This window comes from Aspergillus fijiensis (assembly GCF_003184825.1).
Source record: "Aspergillus fijiensis CBS 313.89 unplaced genomic scaffold BO72scaffold_57, whole genome shotgun sequence".
In the NCBI taxonomy this organism is placed as follows: domain Eukaryota; kingdom Fungi; phylum Ascomycota; class Eurotiomycetes; order Eurotiales; family Aspergillaceae; genus Aspergillus; species Aspergillus fijiensis.
Genome location: NW_024469033.1, coordinates 198,663 through 223,409, shown reverse-complemented (window position 1 = coordinate 223,409; position 24,747 = coordinate 198,663). Strand labels below are relative to the sequence as shown.

The following is a 24,747-nucleotide window of genomic DNA, read 5'->3' as shown; positions in this document are numbered from 1 at the left end:
GAGCTGTGGTCTTATGTCAGCAGTCACATGGGTTGCTGCGGCCACACGTCATGGACAGGCAGAAATGCCATTCCGCTTTGGAAAAGCAACCGACATTCCAGACTTGCCCGCGCGCCTGATTCCTCTCGTTGCCCCGTCCCTGTTTTTTTTTTCTTCTGCTCTTTTCGACCTCTCTCTTCCATTATCATCTGAGGCGGTCTACGCTGTGGTCTGTAGCTCACTGTGCAGATCTTCCAGCACTTGCTCCGGTTACGACATCATTCAATCTCCTACAAATGAAAAATCCCGCGAGGCAGCAAGCACCACTGCACAGCTGCTACAGTTGCACGAGACCTGACCACCGTCTCCAAACACCACCTTAAAACCAGCCACACCACTTCCCCGGCCTGAATTTATTCCTGAATCTGTTCATGATTTGTCCAAGTTGAACTAGGAATAGTACAGAAAGCGAGACATCAAAAGTTTACATGAAGACCACAGATCTGCAACCCTCCTCTCGTGTTCACCGCCCTAACAGCCATGGCGGAGTGCGATCTACCCACGGCACCAGCACCAACACCACCGGCCCCAGTACCGCGTCGTTCGTCCTCGCGGACCTCCTCCTCTTCCCGACACAGCCAGAAGGCTAGGACCGTCCGAGCCCGCTCCCAGAAGCGCCATTCCGCCGCCTCCTCCAACGCGACCACCACGGACCTCACCTCCTTCCCATCCCTTTCTCCGCCAGACCGCTCCGTGGACGGGTTCCTCGGCCAGCCGGCCCTCAATCGCGCCCTGACCAATGCACTGCTGGAAGACCGGGATATCTATAGCATCAACGACTTCCTACACACAGCGGGGGAGAATAATAACAACACCACCACTACGCGGGATCGGCGAGCCGCTCTGGCCAAATTGACGAGCTCCTCGACCACCGCCAGCGCGTCGGGGCGCGCCGCCCTCTTCGGCGACTCGGTGCCCATCCGGGACTTCCCCGGGGCCCTTCATCTGGCGGACGATGCGCACATCGAACGGCTGATCGCCACCACGGGTGCGGTCAAGCTGGTGCGGCAGTTTGCGCGGGACCTGGCGCAGCGGGATGCGGAGATCTCGGCGCTCCGCCAGCGGGCGGACGCCCGGGAGCGCGAGCTGAAGCGCATGCTCCGCGAGGTCTCGGTCTCGAACCAGGATATCGAGCGGCGGCTGTATGTGTTGGAGCACCTCCCCGTGAATCCCGAGGGGGCAAGGGGCAAGGAGAACGGCGGGGCGAATGCGGAGCAGTCTGGGAGCTCGTCGTCGAGCGTACATGGGCTGATGCAGCAGGCGATGGACGACGGGGTGGGGTTGTTGCACGGAGCGGAGGATCTCGGTGGGGCGGAGAATGGGGGGAATCCGGCGCAGCAGGCGACGGTGCGCGCGCCGCAGCGGTCGCTCGAGAGTGACGCGCGCTCGGGCCACTCGAGCCTCGACTCCAACTCGAACCGTAAGAGACAGAGCTCGATCCGGAGCTGGGGCGATTTCATTTTCGGCGGGACGCTAGGGAGTCGGAAGACGAGTCGCGCCAGCAGTGTCATGAGCGGAGCCGAGGAGGAGACGCAGCGGCCTCGAAACGCGAGCAACCCATCGGCGGGGCGCCGCAAAGCTCTCGATGATCAATTGTTCCAACCCCCGGACGACCAACAACAAAGTGGCTTGGGAGCCGGCGAGGTGGTTGGACGGCGCCTCGCGGCCGCCAACGGCGATGACGCCAGTGTCCATTCGCGCAAATCCTCAAAGTCGCTGTCCTCATGGACGGTCAAGCTGTTTGCCGGAAACACCCAACCGAGCAAAGACGATGCGAACGCGGAAAATACCCGCGGAAGAGCTATGTCGGCCAACCGCGAAGCGAACAAGCCTGTGTCACCGGCCATTTCGGCGGTGGCGGCGCTGAAGCGGATCAACAGCAATGTCAACATCCAAGGTGCTCCAGGTCGATCCCCTGGATCGGGTGCCTTGGCCAAAGCCAGCCAGGCCGGTCGGAGACAAGGGTCGGCGAGCGTTTCACAAGGTGCAAGCTCCGAGGCTGCAAGCAAAAATGCCACCAATCTCGGCCCCGTGGAGATGGATGCGATTTTGCCGCTGGAGGATCGACCTCCGACGCTTGCTAACATTTACAACAATTACCAGTCGGGAGATCTGCTGACGGACCGGTTCGGGTTCATCTACGATCAAAGCCGGAAGAGGCGGCAGAGGGAAGCCAGCGATCTGAAAAGGGGTGGGTCGGCAGGTAACCGGCTTAGCATCGCGGAGACTCTAGACAGCCTTCGCAGTGATACCTCAGACGGCGATGATGGCTCCGACTATCGGAATCTATTGCAGGCTACCACTGGTAGCGAATCATCTCCAGCATCTGTATCCCCCAGGAACGCCGAAGCTGGTGCTATTGCGGTTGGGCGATGGCAGGACTATCTGGTGGTTCCGACGGCACCGACTGAACTGCTTTCGCACACCCCCTCCGCTGGTCCTATCATCTCTTTGACTACTGCAGGGGATACTCAGCCGCGCAGCAGCGCAGTAGCTGTCGACAAACGTGGCTCCGTCTCCGTCACCCCCAACGCCCAGCCATCTGCATCTACCTCAACGGTGATTGCCGATCGCCCAGAGTTCGCCGGGCTGTCCTCCGACGAGTCTGCCGCGCTGGCTGCCAACGAGAACGAGCCGGTCAAGTTACTGCTAGAGCAGCTGACCGAGCTGCATGATTCTCTGCAGCGAGAAAGAACGGTGAGATGGAACGAGTTCCTGCGCAAGGTGCGTGCCGAACGCCGCAAGGATGGGGAAGCCGCTGCGGCCGCGGCCGCGGCCTCGGACCGCCCTTTGCAGTCTGTCGATACGCCGGAGGCGTCCCTAGCGGACGGCGAAATGGTGGGCATATCTGGTCTGGGCAACAAAGGCAAGGTCGGCCGTGCCAAATGGCGGGAGTTCCGAGCCCTCGTGCTCGGTGGGATTCCCGTCGCTCTTCGAGCCAAGATCTGGTCTGAATGCAGCGGCGCGTCTTCGATGCGGGTGCCCGGGTACTATGATGACCTCGTCCGGGGCGTTGGTGGGAGTGACCCCGACTCTTCGGTCGTGTCGCAGATCGAGATGGATATCAACCGCACTCTGACGGACAATGTCTTCTTCCGCAAAGGCCCCGGGGTGGAGAAGCTCAAGGAAGTCCTCCTCGCATATTCTCGCCGCAACCCAGAGGTCGGATACTGTCAAGGAATGAACCTCATTGCTGCCTCCCTGCTGCTTGTCACACCCACGGCGGAGGACACCTTCTGGCTTCTTGCGTCCATGATCGAGGTGATCCTGCCGGAGCATTATTACGACCACGGCCTGCTAGCGTCCCGCGCGGATCAAGTAGTTCTGCGGCGTTACATCTCGGAAGTCCTGCCCAAGCTATCTGCGCACCTTGAAGGCCTGAATGTCGAACTGGAGGCCTTGACGTTCCAGTGGTTCCTTTCCGTCTTCACCGACTGTCTCTCCGCAGAGGCACTCTACCGGGTGTGGGATGTTGTCCTCTGCCTCAACGTGACCAGCTCATTCACCCCCACGAATGCGTCGTCATCCCGCGACACCAACGACACCAACTCGACCACCACGAACAATGCCCCATCGAGCAGCGGCAGTGGCGGTGGCAGCACGTTTCTGTTTCAAGTTGCTCTCGCGCTGCTGAAACTGAACGAACAGCAACTCCTCACGACCTGTTCCACGCCCGCAGAGCTCTACACGTACATCAACCACCAGATGACCAACCACGCCATCAGCATCGACGGCCTCATCCAAGCCAGCGACGCGCTGCGCAACGTCGTCCGTCGAGAGGAAGTGGTGGCCCGGCGAGCCGATGCCCTCCGCGAGATGCAGGAATTCCCCGCAGGTCGGCCATCTTCTGTTGCCGAAGAGGGTGGTCCTGCCGAAGCATAGCCATCCACCTCACCTCACCTTCTGTAACACACTCCATCTTAGTTCGAATTGCATTTGCATCAAGTGCCCCACGCCAGCCACGAAACAAACCAGAGCACTCTGCCCCACCCATTTCATGTCGTCCTGCACTACACGTTTTGTTTCTGTCTCAGCCTGCCTGCACCTTTTCCTTTGCACTGCTCGATACCACCATTAGATAAACGACTTTCCTTACGAATTCCGCATCGCCCCCCATAGATTGGCCCTGTCTTTTTTTTTTTTTTTTTTTCTTTTTTTTATTCTTGCGCATCGCTCGCATATCATGGTGAAAGACAACCTTGAGTTAGTGATTTGCACGAAGTTGATACGACCGATGCTTTGCTTTGCTTTGCTTTGCTTTAACTATAGACTCCCGTGCCTGAAAACTTATACCGCTCTTTTGATTTTCTGCAGCATGAAATTAGCAGATGCATGGCCCGGTGACTTGCTTTGACTTGCTTTGACTTGCTTTGACTTGCTTTGACTTGCTTTGACTTGCTTTGACTTGATTTGAATTGAATTGAAGAATACGAATACGAATACCCCCGTTCCTTTGCCTTGCTTTGAGGACTTGCTTTTTTGGATTCTCTTGATAGTTCGTCTTTTCGCTCGTTAAAATCCGTTGCGGTCTTTTTTGATGATGGTGGGATGGCTGTAGGAGCTAGGGAGGAGTAGGAGTAGGAGTAGGAGTAGTTGCCTCTCAGAGCCCTGAGGGGAAGAGGAGGGGAGGGGGCCTGTGGTGGGCGGATGGGTTTGTACAGTACAGCACAGTATAGTACAGCAGTTACACTATACATCGAATGATTCTTCCATTTCTCTAGGAATACTGTGAGTATGTATGGAGTGTGGGTAACGAGGGTGATAATTTGAGGGCGGGTTGAGAGAAATAACAAGACATAGTCTAGCTCCAGGGGATCTCAGCATGAGGTAGCTAGCGTGTTATTCTCATTCTCGGGGGCGCGCGCTGGTCCTAGTCTAATTATTCATTTCTTCTGCTGATATTCGGGGGGTTGAGGTGTGGGAAGAAGATGTTTACTTACTTGCTGGCGTAGAGAGAACTGAACATAGGGAGGTGGCACAGCATGGACTAGTTATAGTTAACTACACCCTAACCTCCTCCCGTGTCAAAAGCATAGCGATTACCGAGAGGGCCCGGGGACTTTCCTTCCGATGTATCAGGGCTTACAGGTTAGAGAGCGCAAGTCGTCATTACCGTTATTCCTGGGGAAAATAAGGAGCCACTGGGCTTGACTGCTGGCCAACTTCGGAATTCTTCATAACTGCGTCAAACCCGCAAGGCTTTCGCTGTTCGTACGTACACAGCAGGGCAAGGGGGAACGCTAGACAGGGTATCTCAAGATTTACTACGAATTCAGTTCAGAAGAGAAGATATAGTCAGATGCCTCCTCGTTCTCCGGTCCGTCTCCGCGCAGTCCGGCTGCGGGGGAGTGTTCAGGATGGAACGAGAGCTAGACGGTCTGGCGGGCGGCGGGTCGCGGTCGCCCAGGGCAGGAGTTATTGTCGGCTGTGGTTGCGGTGGTGGTGGGATCTGAGGTACCGTCCACGGCGGGATGAATATGCGATCATGAGTTGGTTTGTTGGTTGGGGGATGCGGTTCGCGGGCGTGTAGGTGTCGGGTTCCGCGCGTTGGCGCCGGTGGTGGGATTTCCGGTTCTGAGTGTAGATCATCTTCAGAATGTCGATCGAGTTCGGGAGATCTTGATGGACTTCCACGAGAAGACTCTTGGTCACGAGATGCTTCATCTCCAAGAGAAGTCCCATGCATACACTGCCGTTCAGAGCCGGATCTCCCGTATCCAGGGTAGATAACACCATCAACACCATCAGGGTTCTTACCCCGAGCTAGGGCAACGTCAGCTACCAACCACAAACCACTCGACCGGCGACCGGCCAACTCACCAGCAACAACGAACCAAACCGGTCCCGTATCCGAATGCATCAACGCAAACAAGGCCCGCAACCACACCTCCTCCCCCTCCACCACATCGCCGATCTTCTCCCTCAACCCCCGAACCGCCACATTCATGCTCTCCGCCTCCGGCCACAGCGGCTGAAGCACATCCTTGTCCCGACGATAGTAGACCCTCTTGTCTCTGATCTCATCCACGAACGCACCGTACATGCCCTGCGGCAACCGGCAAACCACCTTGCCCCCTTCCCCATCGTCCGTATAATAATACCGCCAATTGGACTGGTGACGGGTTTCCGGCTTCCCGGCGCGCCGCACGTTGATCTCCACAAAATGTTTGCTGATCACGTTCGCGGGCGGCTTGGTGAAGGTGCCGAGCTCCCCCGCGGCGGCGTTGGCAGGCAGGACCAGGCGGCGCTTGCGGCAGCGCGTCTGAAGGTCACCTTTGAGTTTCATCATGTACCGGAAGAGGTAGAGCATGCAGTTGACTTTGTTGGCGTCGTAGGCCGAGTGGATGAAGAGCGGGAGCTGTGGGAGGCGGTCAATGAGTTGGTCTTCGAGTTGCATGCGGACGCGGAGGTGCCTGATCGGTTTTGTGAGTTGCTTTGCGTCCACGAGGATCTGGTGGAGTACATCGTCCACCACCAGCCAGTCCAAGTAGTTGCCCCCGGGGAGGGCTTTGTGGAGTTCGGACACTGTGAGGTTCCCCATTCTGGGGGTGGGATGCTCTGCTGCAACTGATTGTGATTGGTTTGGTTTGGGTGGTGATCGAGCTGTCACAAGTAAGCGTGGAAGAGTGACACAATCAGTCTGCTGTGTAAATTATACTCAGGAGAATATAAGAAAAGACCCGAGCGTAGATACAAGTGTACATGTTGAAGAAGACTAACTGAAAAACATGGAATGGAATTTTGTAGATAGTGGATACGCAGACAGTGACGGGAACGCGTGCCCGCAGTGGAGATCGACAAAAGGCTAAAAAACCTAGTGCGACGGAATTTCCCCGGACTTGTGGCTTACTAATATACCAGAAGTTAGTTAGTCAGTTATCAAATGCTATTTGGTACCCAAAATAATCGAAAGGACAGGAAATCCTCAGAATGGATGAGGAAAAATATGTTAAAGAATGTGCATTCTAGGCAGGTCCCGTAGAACCAGAAAACGAGATCCACAAGACAACAATCCAAAAGGGAAATATGTGTAGCTCTGCTGGTTGGCAGGCGAATATCCGAAGCGTCCAAAGCCATTACACTAGCCCCGGATGTAGGGAAACTCGCAAGAAATTCTCGGTGTCAAGGTAACTCAACACATCCGCATCGTCATCGTTCATCATCTCGGCATATCCTGGCATGTAAATACACCATAACAAATCATCAGTCTTCAGTAGGTCGGGCCCGGTTTCATACATCCTGGGGCAGTCAGGGGAAAGGGTATCATCGTTGCAATGGTCAAGAATATCAACAAGAAATTTTAGGGAGAAGGCGCGGGAAGGGCTGGTGCTGATATATTCTTTGATGAGAAAACAATAGGCATGACGTCTCCCACGATTGAGGAACACCACACAGGTGATGCGCCGGACTCAGATTCTTCAGCGAGGCAGCATGTCGGGCATCCAAAAGCGGCCATTATCCAAGACACTGTTGAGATCGATCTGGTCCATGTTGGGTCGGAGCCCAAGGTCCATCACGTCGCGCGCAACCGCCTTGATCTGCCGCATGATGCTCTGGGAGATGGCCCACGTGCGGGCCAGCGTCTTGAACACGCCGATTGTCAGTGTAAGCCGGTCCCGACTGGGGTCGGGCATCTGGCCGGCTTTCACCGAGCAGGCGGCAAGCTGCACCATGGAGCTCAATACCAACGTGCAGATGAAGAACGGGGTGTGCTTGACGACGGGCATCCGGATCGACGCCAACGTCGAGATTTCGCTGGCGGCCTTGACGGCCTTCATGGCATGGGCATGGTGCGAGAAGGCCGGGATGCTCAGCGGCCCATGATGACCGCAGATCACCTCCGCGGCCACAGCGGGAGACGACAGCAGATCCGAGCGCGGGAAGTGCAGGTAGATCGACGACCCGTTGACGACCATAGTCGCCTGGAACATCATCTCATCCACTGAACCATCAGGACGCAGAAGCTCAGCCTTCGACTCGGGCAAATGATGGAACCAGCTAGTAATCCGAGCGTCGGTAGCTTCGACCTGATCCTGCTGGCCTTCGACCATATCCTGAATGGCCACCACCCGCCCTAAGATGCGAGCCGCTTCGATGCGGTAGGTATAGGAGGAGAAATCCCGTTCTTCATCAGCGAACGCCCGCTCATCGAATTGTGCGATCGTCAATGGGGGCGGGGGAGCCAGTCCGTCCTGATAAATCCTCTCCTCGCACGGCAGTGGCACTTCCAAAGGCACGGTGTTGCAACGGTATTGCGGCTGAACGCCGAGGGCAGTCAGCATGGCCTCAATGATGAACAATTCCCACCAGGTACGTCTCAGACTCTCCTCCCGCACCGGATCCCCCTCTCCCATGGTCTGGGCGAAGTGTCGGGTGTGTAGCCCGAGCTCAAAAGCCAGGTCCACAGCCATTGCGATGCACACTCCGGCATCAGCTCGCTCATTCCGCGAATGAAGAACAATGGCCAGCAGCAACAGGGCCTGAACCTTTTCCACCGAAGGATCTTGTTCCATGACAGACGACATGACGGTCGGCCTGTACGTGTCACTGGACGCAGCGGGAGTGAAGTGAGTGCCAATGAATTTGATCACATGCTCCAGGAAAGGTGGGACATGAGACCGATACAGAATCCGGAATGGGAGCAGGATGGGGTGGGAGGGGTGAAAGTAGGTGTAGTAAATGTCAATGAGGTAATTGTCGCCTGGGTTGGAAGAATACGAGTCCGGGGTGAGGGGGCTGTGAGCCGCGCGAAGAGGCTGCGACGAGACCGAGCCATCGGTCGTCAGTTCGGGGCTGGTGGTCGGAAGGGAAGGCGGCAACGTGCTGGTGCTGGGGAGCGGCGTCGTCACTGGCATGAGAGGCATGTTCCCGGGAAGAACCCATTCGGAGGGGACATTGTAGAATGGCTGGGCCTCAAACGAAGCCGATAGGTCGGTAGGGAGTTGATCGGGGGAGGACGGGTTGGCTCGGCGTTTCTTTGACGGGCCTTTGTAGCCGCGACGCGACGGGGTGTATTGGCACTCGGCGCCCGTGGCTGCACAGCGGCCACAGACGGGTGTGTTGCCATCACATTTGAGATGCTTGTGTCGGCACAGCAGGCAGGCGAGGAGTGAAGGCCCGGCGTTCTTGGGTGGGTTGGGAGGTTTGGCCGTCACAAATGGGTTGATTCCCTGGTCCATGGTGGCAGACTGTCATAGATCGATTAACACGGGGGACATCAATATTTTGCAATCCAGCTGCCCCCGCTAAGCTACCCAACAATCAATAAACACATCAGAGTGCATGAAAAATGGGTAGGGGCTGTCTTGAGAAGCGCAAAGCCAGAGCGTTGAGGCAAAGCCGAGATCTGGATGGAGCGGGGAGAGCCGCTGTCTGGAATTCTGGGGGGGGGGAAAGAGATTATGAGGGACAGACACGGGAGGGGGAAGAGGGGACTCGGGACAGAGGGGAAAGAGGGCAACCGAAGAAAAGAGATCGTTCGCATACATACAGCAGATTTGAAGACTGAGGATAGCTGCAGAAGTAGTATCCAGACAGACTGACAGAATTTCACTCTTACCTGTAGTCCATCCAACAAGAAGAAAGACAGGGGAAGAAGTGAGTGAGAGCTGAGATGATACGATTGTAAATGCTAAGTTAAATAATAATTAATAACGGCCGGGCCGTTGCGGCCGCTGCCTGTATTCTTAGGCATAAGCTAGACTAAGTCCAGTCGGTGGTCACGGGTTAGGTAACTTGTAACTTAACAGTCGCAGCTTCCAATCACCGGTCGCCCTGCCCTGATTAGGAAGTGGGATCGGTCAAAGCTGTTGCTGCCTGGGCGATGAGGCATCAAGATAGGCAGTGCTGACTGATAAAGAAAGGCGGGAGGGAGTCCACTGGTTACGAATTACGACGACTTTCCCCGACAGAGCGCAAAGTGTCCTCCTCCGAACCGTCAAGTCAACAGTCTGTTGCTCCCCCCATTGAACCAACAAATCTATCTTCGGAGATTAGGTATGTTCCTTGCATTGATTTTCAACCCAGCAGCCGACATGTCGCCTCAATTCAACCGTCCTTCCTACACACTGCCCTGCATCCCATGATTAAGGCTAACGTGGCTTCCCCCGTTCTCCGGATAGTGAACTTCCCATCTCCGCTATCTACTTCCCTCCTACAGCGCCGGTACCTCTTCCTGCTGTGCATCACCACAAAACACCCACACAACAACCTCAATTGAACCTCACACCGTGATATTCAAAATTCTCACCCCACCAGTCCATCCCCCAAAGAAATACAACCATCACAATGATCACCGACGACGAGCTCCACCGCCTGGCCGTCTTCCTCGGCAGCTGCGCCATGATGATGATTGTCCTCTACCACTTCCTCGAAGTCAACGCCAAGGACGACGGCGCCGAACTCGACGCTCCCGCTGATCAAAAAGTGCCCGGGGTCTCGCAGGAGACGGCTGCGGCTGCTGCGGCCGTGGGATCGTCGTCGTAGGGTGTGAATTGGGAAGGAAAGTCTGGCTAGGGAGGATGGATACCCACAACCTGAACGTTTTGACTGCTATTTTCTTTTTTCTTTCTGTCGCGTTTATCTCTGTGTTCTGTGTCTCGAGTCTAGTTTAAGCGAATGACTACGGGGTGGAAAAGACCAAAAGGCAATGGGCTTGTTTGTTTAGAATACCCGGGCGGTGGTCTTTTGGGCTCCCATCCAATGCATCGTTTACTTTCTATGAAATACTTCACATGTATCTTCGTATGTGTGCATTGTATGGATGTATATCACCTTGCAGATGTTCCCAGCTTTCCCACGATATCAATGTACAAGGTTGTGGTTTCCTGGGGTAAGCGACGGGTTGGGGACGAACCAAAGCTGGGTAGGAGTCACAGGACACACTCCCAAAAAGCGACCGGAACACCTACGCCTCGACACCGATGCTCTCGAATGAATAACTCTAGAAAAGTTGAGAAAGGGACCAACCACACCGCCCAATGCAGAATGCCGGTTGCCGTAATATGAAGATACCACAGGCTTAGACAACCACTTCATAAACATCCTCCTCAGTGCTCTGTCGCTCATTCCGCACAAAGTTGGTCAATTCGCAGCCCCCAGGGTCCAAGCCCACGCCGATCTGTTCTTTCAGTCGCTGCACGGCCTTGAGGATTTCCTGCGCTTTTTGCTGCTGGGTAGTTTTGCCATGAACTCTATGGTAGGCTCGGATCGACGAACCACTCGCCGGGAAGATAAGCATGTCATCCATGCCAGGTCGACCGTTCTGAGGAATCGTAGACAGTCCTGTTTCGCTAGTGGTTTCACCTATTGGATAGTGCGAGCAAGAGTCAAATAATTAACAATTGCCCTTCAAAATGCTACAAGTCACGCGTAAAGTGGAAATGCGATCATCCAGATGCTTTCTCACCAGGTCTTGGCACAGATGGTCCATCGCCCAGCCTCCACGCGATAGAATCCAGGTGGTCCTTCTTCACGTGCTTGAAGAGCAGCGCCGCAGGCATGGGCTCCGGGTGTGTGCATCTCTTCCAACCGCAGGTCAGCTGCTGAGAGACATGAACCTTGAAAATGTGTTTCTTGAGCCCCTCCAGGTTATGGAGCTCAGCACGACAGTCCGTCCACTGACAGCCGAAAACCTGGTACTGCACCGGTTGTGCGCTCGTCGCCGTAACCGGCTGCTTGGGCTTATTGCCGCTCCCAGGCGGACGACCAGGTCCCCGCTTGCCCACCATCGCGCTCGCCGGTGTCCTGGGTGTGGATTGTGACTGCGGCTGCGGCTGCGGCGTTGGTGGTAGTGGTGTGTACGGGGACTGCAAGGGAGGAACACCGTTTCTGGGCGGAAGCTGGACCTGCGGACTAGGAGACTGGAAGGAGATTTGGGAGCTAGGAGGAGGTTGCGATGGCTGCACTTGCGGTTTTGGATGCGGAGGCAGTGCCTGCTGAGGTTGCGCAGATGCTGGCGGGACTGGGGCTGATGGGAAGTTCAGATGAGGCGGAGCAGGAATCGGGTGCGGCGGTCGCGGCGCGGGACGCGGCGCGGAAAGTTGGTTGGGCGTGGAAAGTCGGTTGGACGGCGGAAGGGGAGCGCCCATCCGTCCCTGGTCACGTGTCTCCTGCGAATCTACTAGATCCCATCGAAATGTCGCCAGGTCTGACCCGTTGTCCACATGTGTGAACACATCCCGTAGACGGAAGAGGTGATGGTTCAGAGCGTCTTCAGTTGGATGACGACCGGATGCAATTAGAACATCTCTAGCAATGGTCTTAGGGTCATAAGCCAGCTTCCGAGCAGCATCCGCTTCATTTATAGGCTTCACAATGTCGGCGCGGTGTTTCAAATGATACTTCACTTTGAGCCCCGGGGTAGTTGCGGGAGAGTAACTGTAGACAGACAGCCCACCTGCCGGGATTGGAGGATGGGCGGCACCCGTGGACGCAAACGACGCCGGTGGCTTTGATGTCTTTGGAGGTCCGACGCGACGTTTCTTAGCAGGATTTCCAGACTCCTGACTCGTGAACGCATCGAACTTCTGCTTTTGAGGGATCACTTGCGAAGGCGCTGGGCCTGGTGCTGTACCTGGTGCTGGGCCGGGTGCTGGGCCGGGCGCCGGGGCAGGAGCCGGGGCAGGAGCCTGGGCAGAAGCCTGGACAGGAGCCGGGGCAGAAGCTGGTTGACCTCCGGGTTGTGGCATCTGAGGCATACCGTGCGATGGTGTCTCATGAGACCCAGCGGATAAACTTTGGTAAGGTCCGCCCGTATGATGACTTGTTGCTGGATTCCGTACCAGACTCTGCGGTGATACCCCGTAAGGCGCGGCGGAAGAGTTCTGATTGTGCCCGCCTGCATTCTGATCTACTGGGCCGTTTTGTGGCCTGCCCTGTGAAGGAGCCGTGTGAGACCCAGCAGTAGGAGCTTGGTTGGGTCCGCCGGTAGCCTGAGTTACTGGCGGATTTTGCGGAGGCGCGGAGTAAGCCGAAGGTGACGGCATCGGCTGAGGCGTTGGATGGTAAACAGACTTCTGCGCCTCAGGAGGGACTGTCTTCGAGGTCGGCGGAGGCGCGCGCCCGGGCGCAGAGGCCGAGGCCGTTCTGTTACCATCAGGCATCGTTGTCCAGGCTCTTGGAGGGCCAGCCTGAGGTGCGCGAGGGGCCGCGCTGTTGGGCAGGTGGGGTTGTGTGGGGTTAAGCAATTGAGGAGACCCTGTGTTTCGAGGCCGAGGCGGAGCTGTCTTCGTAGGCGGCGGAGCAGCTGCTGCAGGTGCTGTAGGTGCTGCTGTCGTGGTAGGTGGAGAGGATTGGGTTGGTTGTTGAGGCCGTGGAGACGGTGCCCGCTGCGAGTGATAGAGAGCTTGCTGCGCTAGGTTCTGATAAGACTCGGGTCCCCTGGCAGGAGCATAATGAACCTGCGAGCCTTGCGTCTGGGACACGGGGGGTGGCGCGCCGGACGATGGAGGCGCATAACGAGGTGGAGCATGCGGTGGGCGAGATTGTGTTGGAAAAGGAGCGGGTGCTGAGGAAGGAGTAACACCGGTAGGCCTCACACTGGTTCTCTCCGCTGATGGACGACCTTGAGGGTAAGGTGGTTGAAATCGAGCGTGACTCGTTCCTGGCGACGGGTGGGACATTTGAGACGGCGGGGGCAAGGCAAAGTACGGATTTGCCTGAAAGTATGCCATATTATTGTCTTCAAACCTCTGCACCTCGGGGTCGTAGCCATAGCGCAGGTAGCTTTCCAGCCACTGAATGTCATCGTTGTTTGACATTTTTCCTTGCCGTTTTTGGTGCCAGGCCGCGTTATCGGGGTTTCAGGCGCGAATAGATTCCCGTCTGGATCATGACATGAGATCGAATAGCATAGATGTGTGCAGGAAAGAAAGAATAAGTGAATGTTAGTAGCACATCGGTATTTCACAGAAAGATTCTGTAACACTCTATAAAAACAAGAATCGAAGCTTGACGCGACTACGGATAGCGCATCGCGAAATGCAATAGAACAATGGCCGGAGGGATCATCGACCCGGACCGCTCGTCAGATAGGCAGGCGGTGAGCTTTGATTGGTACTTTCTGGGACTAGCTGTAAGCTGCCGAATGAGGGGGCTTCTAGTAAGGCTAAGCGCAGCTCGGGTCATGTGACGCACACTGCCCATTGAAAAGGTCCGCGGGAGTCGCCCATCGACTTCTGTCTAACTCACAACATGCGAATTCTTTCGAGTTGTCAACACGCCAGGGAATCTGCACCACGATCATGTTCCCGAGCTCGCGGAGATCTGCTGAAGCGTCTTAAAAATGATTGGGACAATCTGCAGACAAGCACTATACCATTGGCCGCATGCATCCGAGATGCAATCATCCGGACTTGACGACCTTTGACTTGCACGTCCTATCACAACAATCTAAGCAGGGCTTAGACTTGCGAGGGCGATGCCACAACTCCGGATGCTGGTGCATGAAGGTCAATGGTCTAGGGGTTTTCAATCTCCGTGCTCAACCCTCGATGAAGCGCAAGCATACCGGCAAAGGCTGAAACATCCCGCTTAAGGAACTGGACTGTCACGATCACAATTGGCCAGGCACGAGATCTTTACGGAAGATACAGTACCTCGAGAAATGCGCTACGACTACCCCGACAAACGTAGCTGATCGCTCCCCTGATCATCCCCCCCCTATTTCCCACAGGAATTGCGCCAGGTTTATCTCCCCATCAACCCTTCACAATGCTTGATGGGGTATACGACTGGCGAAGAAGGAATAGCAAATAACCTATACCTGGATCTAATCCAGGGGGTTCGTTTGCCTCGCTTGCAGACCCGCACTGATGTTACCACGGTGGCAAGGACGCTGTGGGTTTGAGAGTGAGACACATACTGTAAACTTTGGCAATTAGATTGCTTAGGTAGCTGATCAATTGAACACCATATCACGATACTTGATTCTTTTCCCTCTCATTCTGAATCTCCTGGTTGTGCACCTTCTATGGGCGCTTTGTGAACTACGCAAGGTGTGCATTGGATGGACGATGCAGTTAGATTTGTATTGTATGCTCATGAGCTCTGCAGTCTATCTCTTGAGCTGGTTCGAGACATATCCAAGCCTGGTGCCTGGAAGTGTATTCTATTTGCCATATACGGCAATATGTTTTTATATAATGGGTCTCGAGCTATATCTGCCGGTGTCTGTTCCATCGCCGACTCCTTATACTCCACAGGCTTGGTCTAAAACCGGGGGATTAATAGTGATATAGAAGTAAACCAGACTACATTATCATGATATTATACAGAATTAAAACTTGAGCTTCCATCCATCTCAAAGGCCAGCCCAGCCCACCAACCTCAACTAGATACCATCACCCGTTGACAATCATGAGCCCATCAATCAACAACCAGCGCAAAAGAACCGCAACTCAAAACAAACGCAAATCAACAACACGCAACAAGCACAAGGCTCAATCTCAACCTTAACAAAAAGGAATTCAATCTCACACCCCCACCCACCCAATCACCCCATTTTCTTTCCACTCACTGCCATCCAACCAACCAGTCGAAACATTCAACCCACGCACTTCCCCCAAGCAGGCAACCCACACCCCATCCCGACAAACAAATACACCAGGAACACGATCACCACAATCAACAGCACGACCAGCTTGACATTCTTCCACCACATGCGGCGGCGCAGCCCGCGGCTGCGCATCCGGAAATCATGCGCGCTGCCGCCGAGCCGATCCGTCTTGTCGACGAGCAGATCGATGCGCTCGCCGCGCTCCAGCACGCGCTCAATGTTCTCCGTCATGATGTCGCGCACGCTGTCGATCTCGCGCCGCGCCGAGGCGAGCGAGTCCGACGGCGGCGCCGTGTTGTACGTCTGCAGCAGCGCGCGGAGGTCCGGGTTGAACGCGGCGCAGCCGTAGGCCGGCAGCGTGGCGAAGTCGGTGCTGGACGGCGGGTAGGCCGCCAGGAACTTGCGCTTGATCTCGAGGAGAAATGCGAAGGGGATGCGGCGGCCTTGCTCGGCGGTCGCGACGACGATGTAGCTGAGCGGGGCGTAGGAGTTGGGCTCCGTGGATGAGGAGGAGTCATTGTTATTGTTGTTGGTGCTGCTGCTGGGGGAGTCGGCGATGTAGTGCACGAATAGGCGCTCGTGGGTGTACGTGAGCTTCTGGGGCTGGTCGTGGGAGATCTTGGGGAGGATGATGGAGGCGAGGGAGGAGGCGGCTGATGAGGAGGTGCCGGGGGAGGAGTGTTCGGCTAGGATAGTGGTGCGGTGGGCGATGCAGGAGCTGGATTTCCAAGGAAGGTGAATTGGTTAGTTGTGGGCTTAGCAGTAGAATTGCATTGGGAAGGAGAACTGAAGCTGGCTGGCTAGCAGCTGGGTTGTTTTTTTTTTTCTGTGTTGAGGTTTGTGGGTTGGTAAAGACGTACTAGAGCAGGAAGCTCGAGGGCTTCGAGGATGAGGCGGCGGCCATGATGCTGAGATGGTTAAGTTCCTGCCAATTCTATGTCGATGCTGCAAAAAGGTTGTCACCAGCTGGCAGGGCAGGCGAAGAGGTTGCAGTTGTTGTCTCTGTCTGGTGCCTGGAGGCATCGATTGCGAGATAAGATCATCGGTCCGTGACGTCGCCGCCCCCAAACCCCGGATTCCATCACGTGCTACGCGGCTGCCTTCCCAGGCATTGATATTGACTCTCTACACGAAACATTCGCTGAAAAGACAATCTTGCTCTAGATTCTAGCTAGATCTCTCTCTGTAATATCTCACATAAATCTTCTTTCGTCTCAGTGTATAAGCCTAGAGTGGCCGGATCGCATCTTCAAGTGACAAGTCTTCAAAATCTGCAATAGATTGTTCAATACCGCTTCTTTCGCTTGCCATGCTGAACGACATGACATCCGTACCAAATCCGCCTGTCGCCCCGTGCGACGCAGCTTGCACCGTACTCTCATACATGGTGGAAGAATAGTCTGAGAGCGGCTTCGAAGCAACCGAGCTTCCCATATGTATCCCCGGTCCCGGCGTCGCGAACCCTGCAAGCTCGGCATTTGGAATGTCAAGGTCGGCGAAGACACCTCCAGAACCATCGTCGTTACCTCCCGCCCACAAAGGAAGATACTTCACTTCATTCGCAGTCAGGCAGCTGACACAGTCGGTAATTAGCTGATCCATCTCAGATCGATAGGACCCGCGCATCCTGTCTGATATTGAGTGCAGATAGGAAGAAAGTTGGCTGAAAAAATCCTGAGGGTTAAAGTCAATGTACCCTTCCGGATAGAGACCTCCGAGATGGCAGATTGGACCGGAGGGTGCTTCGCTCGAGAGATGACCCAGGGTGTTGTTCCATGCTGACTCCAGCTCTCCAGTGTCGCCCACAATAATGAGATCCGCGCCATAAACGGGACGACCGGAGCCGGTGTGGGCGTTGTAACGGTTGACTTCTCCAACCAAGTCACCCGTGTCAAAAAGTCCGATCTTGGTATTTTCCTGCGCCCGAAATGGCTGTAGATGACGGCCCAGATCGGCGACCGATTGACTTGCGATGGAGTTGGCTGAGCGCAGATACACGAAGGCTGACGGTAGGAGATTGCTCCAATTTTTTGACCCGAGGTTCTTCCAGAAAGTTCGGCTCATAATGCGCTCGGTATAATGCATCTTGGTATAAGCTTTCAGAAATCGCTCTCCCGGGTAATCATCATCGGGCTCATGAAGCACTGAGATCTCCTTCCAAGTTACCAGGTCGGTATTTAATGCATCAATAATATGGTGTCGCACATAGTTCTTGAGACATCTGATGAGCTTAGATGCAAGAGGACAAGGAGGGCCGCCTGCTTCGTGTAAGAGCACTTTGTGGACCGCAGGCAATCTCTCCAGCCATTGCATCTTGCTGCCAACGAGCTCAAGAAAAGTGTCAATGACATGGTCCTTGAAGCTTTGACTGGCATACTCCACTCGCTGCCGGTCCTCATCATCCAGAACCTCCCGAACCCGGCCGTACAGAGTCTCGTGCGAATCCCAAGGGCGGGTAAGTGTTGCGTTCGGCTCCGCCATCAATCGCAAAGATGCCTCTCCGACCAAGATCGAAAATGAGTCCTGGCACAAGTATTCGCATTGGATAGAGCAAGCAATTCCGTATGCAATCTCTGGGTGCAGTTCAATGAGTAGAGAATTCCTACCCTCGTAAATCCAGGTCAAGATCGGGACCTTGACCCGTGGATGATGAGCGATGCCATACAGCTTAGCCAAGGCAAGGAACGTCCAGAGCTTGCACGGAGTGTTAAGCTGAGGCTTGAGTCCTTCTAAGGCTTGGAGGACATGAGCGATCCCTCGGCGGTTGCGAGCCTCTGAATACTCAACAGGGATGCCGGGCTCGTCACTGCTACTGGAGTGTTCAAGTCCATCGTCTATGCCACTAACAAGGTGAGATGGGAGGGTCCATCGATTTTGTGCAAGAGCCCATTTTCGTAACCCCAGCGGACACGAAAGCTCTGTAGTAAACCTCACCCCTTCATCATCTGTGGTGGGCGGCGTGAGGTCAATGACAAACTTCACACCGTCAGGCAACGTCCCATCTAGCTTGCGACGCTTCAGAACTCGAGACTGAGCTCTAGGCTCAAATAGTTTGCGAAAGTAGGCAGAACCCGTGGACAGCAGTCTTTGACTATGGACTCTGTGGGGAATTGTAACTGCGCGTTGTGGTTGCAAGGAATACCTTGACCGATCGTGTGGTTCTGTGTCGTCGATGTAAACGAGGGTGTCGGCACTGTCCATGAGAATCAAGTCAGGCCCATGGCTGCGACTCATCGTGATATCTGGCTATGAAGTGGTGTCTTGTGGCGTGAGAAGGCTGAGTTGGTTGATGGGCTGTCAATCCAGGAAATGTTGAAACCAAGTAGAGACAAGTAAAGGCTTCTCAGAACCGAGGCTGATTGATGAGAATCAAAGAGTGGAGTAGAAAGCTGACGAAGAAGGATGAAAGAGAGAGAGGTGAACTGAGGAAGGGAGAAGAGAGAGAGAAGAGAATTGAGAAGACAAAGATGAATGTATACCGCAGATGTGTTGTGTTATGAAAGGCGGGAAGAGAGAAAGCCTGCCCGTCACAGCCTCAGCCCAGCCTTACTTGCTGCCTACAGGTGAATGGCTAGCCCTGTGGCGTAGAGCTCACCGATGACGGTACCGTACAAGTGAATAAGGCGCGAGTGACTACATCATGAAGGTAACTATCTCTTTTACTGTTATAGTCTCCGCTAACTGTAACTGTAAACAACTGAATCAGTCTCGACTGCTTGCTGCCACAGCCCTTGCATTACAAAGTAGCACAGCAAACAAAATAGACAAACGGAAGATTGTCTGACTCACCTACCATGACCTCTTCATTTGTTGCTATGGAGAGTCTTTTGTAAAGTCAAGGTGCTAGTTACAAAGTGAATTTGTCAGGATACAATCATGAATATCCTCCAGGTCAGGTCATCCACTTTATGCTGTGGAAAGCAAAGAAGGCACTCAAGGGAAGAGAAGAAGTCGTTGGAGAGAAGTCGTTGGAGGGCCTATGTAAAAAGGTGATTAATGATCTTATCATTAGTACCTATTACCTACATACATATCTGCGGAATCATGTCCGGACTAATCAGGCCGCAAGATCAAAAACCCCATAGTTATCCTACATTGGCAGTCTCAATCTCAGACCCGGCAAGAAAAGCTCGTCCTAGACTTAGTTGCAAGGCTGAGCTATCAAGGAAGCGGTTTAGAAGCTCTTTGAATATAAGACGATACGAATACTGGTAGCAATATGTGCAATCGCCTTTCAGGAGTTGAAAAGGGTATCAACAGAAAGCTATGTAGCACAGCAGAAAATTGATGAGACAGCCAACCAAATACTAATACAAAACATTGAACATGTCATGATCATCGATGCATCAACATAATCAAACCGCTACTCATCCTGTGAAACGGTCTTCTCCTTGCGCAACTGAGTGGCTGACTCGTCTGAGTATTGGCCTTCGCTGCTAGCCTTGCTTTTGCGAGACCCCGGACCGTTCTTCTTGTTCTCCTTCTTGTCACCCGCCCGTCTCTTCTTCTTCTCGCGCTGAGTAATGGCTTGCTCATCCGGTCGACTTTGACTGCGACTCGCACCCCCGCGCCGGAGGTCCTTGACTTCCTTGATCACCTCGCGGAAACCTTCTTCAATGTTGTTCATCCGAGCCAAGACAAGTTTACTGAGCATATCCTGGTTGCTGTTTGGACTGTCCGGGCGTCTGATGTTGCCCGTTGCGTAGGCCATTTGAGTGGTCATACTTGATGGAGCCCCTCCAAGGAAGCCGTTCGTGATTGCTTTGTTATCACCCAGGTCAGAACCCAGACCGTCGAGTATCGAGGACCGATGACGTCCCCTGAAATGAGAGTCAGGTGCTGAGAAGCCATTCATATCAGGGACAGACATGGGGTCGGATCTATGCAATGTCGTGGTTCGAGACCTCCCTCCGTCCGTACTGTGTCGTCGTAGAGCCCAAGGTCCTCTGGATGGCGGCCCGATTATACTGCTTGCACGGTCTGGAGTGTGAGCCCTCGGTCTGAAAGGGTTTAAGGAAGCATCCGTTTCCTCATGTTCACTTCTTCGAGGGATCGGATTATAGAGCATAGTGGCACCCGAGTAATTCCGTTTATGATATTTGATACGTCGAGTGGGACTATTCTTGCGAGACTTGAGTCGAGCCGTTGAGGGTCGGGAGCTGAAAAACTTTGGTTGCGTGGTGTGAGAGCTTTCATTTGCGTTCATGAGGGTGTTCTCCTCGGAGTTCTTCGACGGAGATCGAGTTTCTCTCTGCTCCCCAGTCCATTCGCCATTGTCGTCACTAGTTAGCTCATCATCACCCTCCATTCCTGTTTGCCGAGAAAGCTGTCTGGTTCTCGCAGGGAGTAGGAAGCCTCTCCCAGGACGAGGCGTAGCTGGTGATGATGCCACAGGGTGTGCAGAATCCTCAGGATTAGAGGCAGCTGACCGGTTTGACTCTGTAAAATCACGCAGACTTCGTGTCATCCGCCGTTGATATCCTGTTTTATTCCTCGGCAATCTTTCCAAACGGCTCACTTCATCCGAGTCTTGCTCATCAGGAGGATGAATGGGTCCCGAACCCATGGTCTGCATCCAATGATTGACAGCCAGGTCGTTTTCTCGAGGATAAAGCTTCCTTAGTCCTCTGCTTGGTTCATCCTGATAAGGTTGTCGGAAGACAGCTTCCAGCGCCCGATCTTTCTGGTAAGTCGCCACTGAGGGCTCTCGTACCAGCCGATTTCCTTGAGAGGTAAAAGCTCTGAATCGGTTACGACGAGGCCGAAAGCGGTCTGCACTATCGGTACGAGCAGAAGGATCAATGAGGTCGATAGAGTCAATGACTTGAAAACTGAGTATTGTCTTCTCATAGAAGCAAATGGAAAACAAGATCGGCAGGTGGGTGACTTTGATGATTGTGCGATTGAGCCGAACGAACTGTCTGAAAGACATGAAATAGCGGAATGGAGCAATTAACCATGCCAGTATGTTCGTCGGCGCAACATAGGAGAAGAGGGCATCCGACTTCACCATGGAAATGGTATTGACAGCGAAGAGAAATTGGTGCTCTTGGTTGGCATTTTGCACAATGCCCATGAAAGAATTGGTGAGAACTGTGATCAAGATCGTCACAACAACAAAATGACAAATGAAGAGGAAGATAGTCAATATGAGTTTCCCCAGTGCGTTGTAGTCTTCCCAGAGGGTCCACGCAGTCGGGGTGAACCCCATCAGCATTTGAAATAGAGCATAAGCTACGGCGCCCGGCGAGTGGTCCTCGCCATTGCCAAACGAAAGTGTGAATGCAACGAAAAATCCACTGCAAGCGATGATAATCAACAGAAACACTGCGATCAAGTCCGACGCCATGATTCGGAAAGCAATGAGCAGTTGAGAAAAGTAGCGGTAATGATCGAGGATTGAAAAGAGGCGAGGGAACAACAAAACAGCGTTCGCAGCCAGGATATCGTATGCCTGATCGGCAATGTATTTGTTGCGCGTGTAGGGCATGACAGCACCGTAAAGCCGCATGCAGTAATAGCAGAAGAGAAGGAACAAGATTCCGAGGTCAAACAGATTCCAAAAGCTCATGAGATATAGACTGAAGCCCTGTTCATTGAAGCCGACAATCTCGTCGAGCATGAAGCCAGCGCTCCATAACCAGAAAACAATCTCCAGAGAGGTGATTTCAAGGCGACGTTGTTGCAGAACAGCCAGAAACAGAACCAGCAAAATTGCGAACGACAGTGTGGATAAAAATTGACGATAACGAGGCACCCGCAGCCTGGACAGCTTGAACAGGGACGCATCCCTTGGATCATAGATAGTCACTGAACGGCGCAGGCTGGACATTCCAGACTGTGTCTGCTGATGGGCTGGAACCAGGTTGAGTGTCGAGCCGTAAGTTGGCCCTCCGTTATGTTGAGGTCTGGCTAGCGAGCGATGAAGGTTGTCAGCTGCTGAATGAAACACTATTGTGCCTGCCCAAATGGCCTCTAGCTGCTGTACGACAAGTGGATGCGATAAAAATCGTTTGGCCTGAGCCCGAATGGCTATTTCGAGGCAGGAGATGCGAGCGATGCCAGGTCGCTTATTACCCTGCGCGGAATTCCAGCCAGGTGGGCGTTCAGTGGCCGCCTGCCCATTAAGTGGGTAGAATTCATAGGACAGAGCATCAATCAGTTCTCGCGTTGTATACTCCCTCAGCAACTTGATAGCGAGAAGTTCGCAGACCATGGCCCTGGTCTGGCTCACACCACTGTTTCCCGGATTTGAATGAACCTCTTTTGTGAATTGCAAGCAATTGGTCATCAGTGCGTATAACGTTGCCCGAGAAAAGTGTCCCGTTCGGATTTTCTGCTGAATAGGCTTCACAAGGAATTGGGAGATCTGGGGTGATCGCAATTGATCCCATGTTAAGGTAGTTTCGCAGCGCGTAACGATCAAAGGGCGAATGGCGTGTGTGATATCATAAACTGGAAGAGTATCTAGGGTCGGTAGAGTGGTTAGCCCATGCATATGCGCAGCTCATGGTACATGCTGTTTCATACCGAGGTGAGAGGCAGAGAAGATAGGAAGAAGAGGGCTGGTTTCAACAGGAGTATCTTCCTCTTCCTCTTCATCCTGATCGGGACCCGGTACTCGACCATTTGCTTCATCAAAGCCATTTTGTTGACCGAACTCCTCATATCCTTGTCCCCACCCCCTTTGCGGGGTGTTGTTATCAAAGAACGGCCATGGTGACTCTCGAGTGGTATAAGGTGATGAGAACGGAGAGCGATCCGCATACGTTCTCCGCTTCTTTGGGCGTAAGAGAGAAGCGAGCATTCTTCTGGGCGATCCTGGAAAGTCACGATCGCGCGGGGAAGCGGTGGCTCCAAGGTTGTTTATCTTATCATGTTCCAGCAGCACCAGAAACGAACAAAGAGAGCAAGGTACTATTCAAGTTCAAAGACGACGACGGAAAGACCAGCAACAACCTGCAAAGAAATCGACTGAGGGATTAGTGAAAGTCGCCAGGCAAGTTCGCGTGATCGGAGTAAGCATTTTTGCGCCGGGTTAGATACACAGGGAGAGCTACCGAATGATGAAACGATTTGCTGCAAAAATTGACGCAGCTCACATGCGCCTGCAGTGCATCAGCAGCAGCAGCAGTACGGAGTAGAAGGGATTGGAAGATCGCAGGACTCGCAGGAGAATTATCAGCCATCTTGAGATTTCATGCGACAACGCCCAGGCCGCGTCTTAGCGCAAGATAAGTGATTGCTCTGAGCCTTGGCCAGCCCAGGCCGAAGCACTGACCTGAATAGTGAGACCATTACGTAGGGGAACCCGGAAGGGAGGCCAGCCTTAATTATGGCGCGGTCACGGATAAGTTACTTATCATGGATAGTTAACTACCTCCCTACTACAGGTCGACCGCCCACCCCCTTTCAGATGTAAGTAAATGCACATCAAGGCATGCACTCTCAATGATGAAAATTGCATATTTCATCCATCTGAAGAAGTCATAATCTTCAACAAAGTACTGAGGTACCATTTTCTATCGCCAGTTCTTGCTGGCATATCCAGGATCCCATACTGGTCGGGTATTGGCCCATTGATTAAATTCTGAAGAGATAAGGAAGGTCAGATGATGCTGTATGACCCTGCCACATTCCAACAATTAACCTGATTCCATTCTTAGTGGTGTTACATCGTTAAGGTACATATGGCCATATAGTCTCAAGTCCTTTCATTGATAGTCAGTATGAGTAGTTGGAATCTGCCACTAAACTACTGTGTACTGTGCAGTATACACTTTTCTGCAGTGTACCCTCTGTGTACCTTCAGTGTACTGTGGACTCTGTCTGCCGCTCAACCGGGATCGGTACCGCCAGTCGGGGGCAAGGATGATTCATATTCCGTAATTGATCCAGGCCAGATCCAAGGCAGGGAACCAAGCTGCTGTTCACCGCCTGCACTAATTCCGCTGCACGCGAGGTCGATCAACACTAAGAGTGGCGACCTCCTCGGATGGCCAATTGAATGCCGTGCCAAGTGACTGCAACGGGCATAGGGCGGCGTCGGCAGATTTTGGCTGGGGACGGGGCCCCTTCATGACAAAAATACCTACGGTAACTAGTACGGAGTACCTCTACGGAGTACCTAGTAGACTAGTTACGGGCACGGA

At 53.8% G+C, this 24,747-nt stretch overlaps 8 protein-coding genes across 8 annotated transcripts; 2 read left to right on the top strand and 6 right to left on the bottom strand.

Moving 5' to 3' along the window:
* Nucleotides 1-122: 122 nt before the first annotated feature.
* Nucleotides 123-4,187, top strand: BO72DRAFT_451532 (TBC domain-containing protein). The gene has a single exon (XM_040945510.1). It carries the CDS (start codon nt 520-522, stop codon nt 3,919-3,921), a length of 3,402 nt encoding a protein of 1,133 aa, XP_040797705.1. The 5' UTR covers nt 123-519; the 3' UTR covers nt 3,922-4,187.
* Nucleotides 4,188-5,311: 1,124 nt separating this feature from the next.
* Nucleotides 5,312-6,580, bottom strand: BO72DRAFT_461952 (uncharacterized protein; the record flags this gene model as incomplete). The annotated part of the gene is made up of 2 exons (XM_040946544.1): nt 5,312-5,802; nt 5,860-6,580. The coding sequence occupies 2 exons, from the start codon at nt 6,578-6,580 to the stop codon at nt 5,312-5,314; spliced, it is 1,212 nt and encodes a 403-aa protein (XP_040797704.1).
* Nucleotides 6,581-7,367: 787 nt separating this feature from the next.
* On the bottom strand, nt 7,368-9,667 carry BO72DRAFT_230767 (Zn(II)2Cys6 transcription factor). Its single transcript, XM_040939846.1, has one exon. It carries the CDS (start codon nt 9,216-9,218, stop codon nt 7,458-7,460), a length of 1,761 nt encoding a protein of 586 aa, XP_040797703.1. The 5' UTR covers nt 9,219-9,667; the 3' UTR covers nt 7,368-7,457.
* A 320-nt stretch (nt 9,668-9,987) lies between these two features.
* On the top strand, nt 9,988-10,911 carry BO72DRAFT_451528 (dolichyl-diphosphooligosaccharide--protein glycosyltransferase subunit 4). Its single transcript, XM_040945509.1, has one exon. The coding sequence runs from the start codon at nt 10,327-10,329 to the stop codon at nt 10,522-10,524; it is 198 nt and encodes a 65-aa protein (XP_040797702.1). The 5' UTR covers nt 9,988-10,326; the 3' UTR covers nt 10,525-10,911.
* Nucleotides 10,782-13,992, bottom strand: BO72DRAFT_451526 (putative C2H2 finger domain protein). Its single transcript, XM_040945508.1, has 2 exons — nt 11,447-13,992; nt 10,782-11,343 (listed from the first exon to the last, which is right to left on the bottom strand). Exons 1-2 carry the CDS (start codon nt 13,797-13,799, stop codon nt 11,060-11,062), a joined length of 2,637 nt encoding a protein of 878 aa, XP_040797701.1. The 5' UTR covers nt 13,800-13,992; the 3' UTR covers nt 10,782-11,059.
* A 1,389-nt stretch (nt 13,993-15,381) lies between these two features.
* On the bottom strand, nt 15,382-16,653 carry BO72DRAFT_451524 (synaptobrevin family protein). Its single transcript, XM_040945507.1, has 2 exons — nt 16,456-16,653; nt 15,382-16,313 (listed from the first exon to the last, which is right to left on the bottom strand). The coding sequence occupies exons 1-2, from the start codon at nt 16,497-16,499 to the stop codon at nt 15,584-15,586; spliced, it is 774 nt and encodes a 257-aa protein (XP_040797700.1). The 5' UTR covers nt 16,500-16,653; the 3' UTR covers nt 15,382-15,583.
* Nucleotides 16,654-16,732: 79 nt separating this feature from the next.
* Nucleotides 16,733-19,079, bottom strand: BO72DRAFT_451523 (uncharacterized protein). The gene has a single exon (XM_040945506.1). It carries the CDS (start codon nt 18,827-18,829, stop codon nt 16,823-16,825), a length of 2,007 nt encoding a protein of 668 aa, XP_040797699.1. The 5' UTR covers nt 18,830-19,079; the 3' UTR covers nt 16,733-16,822.
* A 737-nt stretch (nt 19,080-19,816) lies between these two features.
* On the bottom strand, nt 19,817-23,775 carry BO72DRAFT_412111 (cation channel family transporter). The gene is made up of 2 exons (XM_040942475.1): nt 23,126-23,775; nt 19,817-23,062 (listed from the first exon to the last, which is right to left on the bottom strand). Exons 1-2 carry the CDS (start codon nt 23,400-23,402, stop codon nt 19,959-19,961), a joined length of 3,381 nt encoding a protein of 1,126 aa, XP_040797698.1. The 5' UTR covers nt 23,403-23,775; the 3' UTR covers nt 19,817-19,958.
* Between the last annotated feature and the right edge of the window lie 972 nt (nt 23,776-24,747).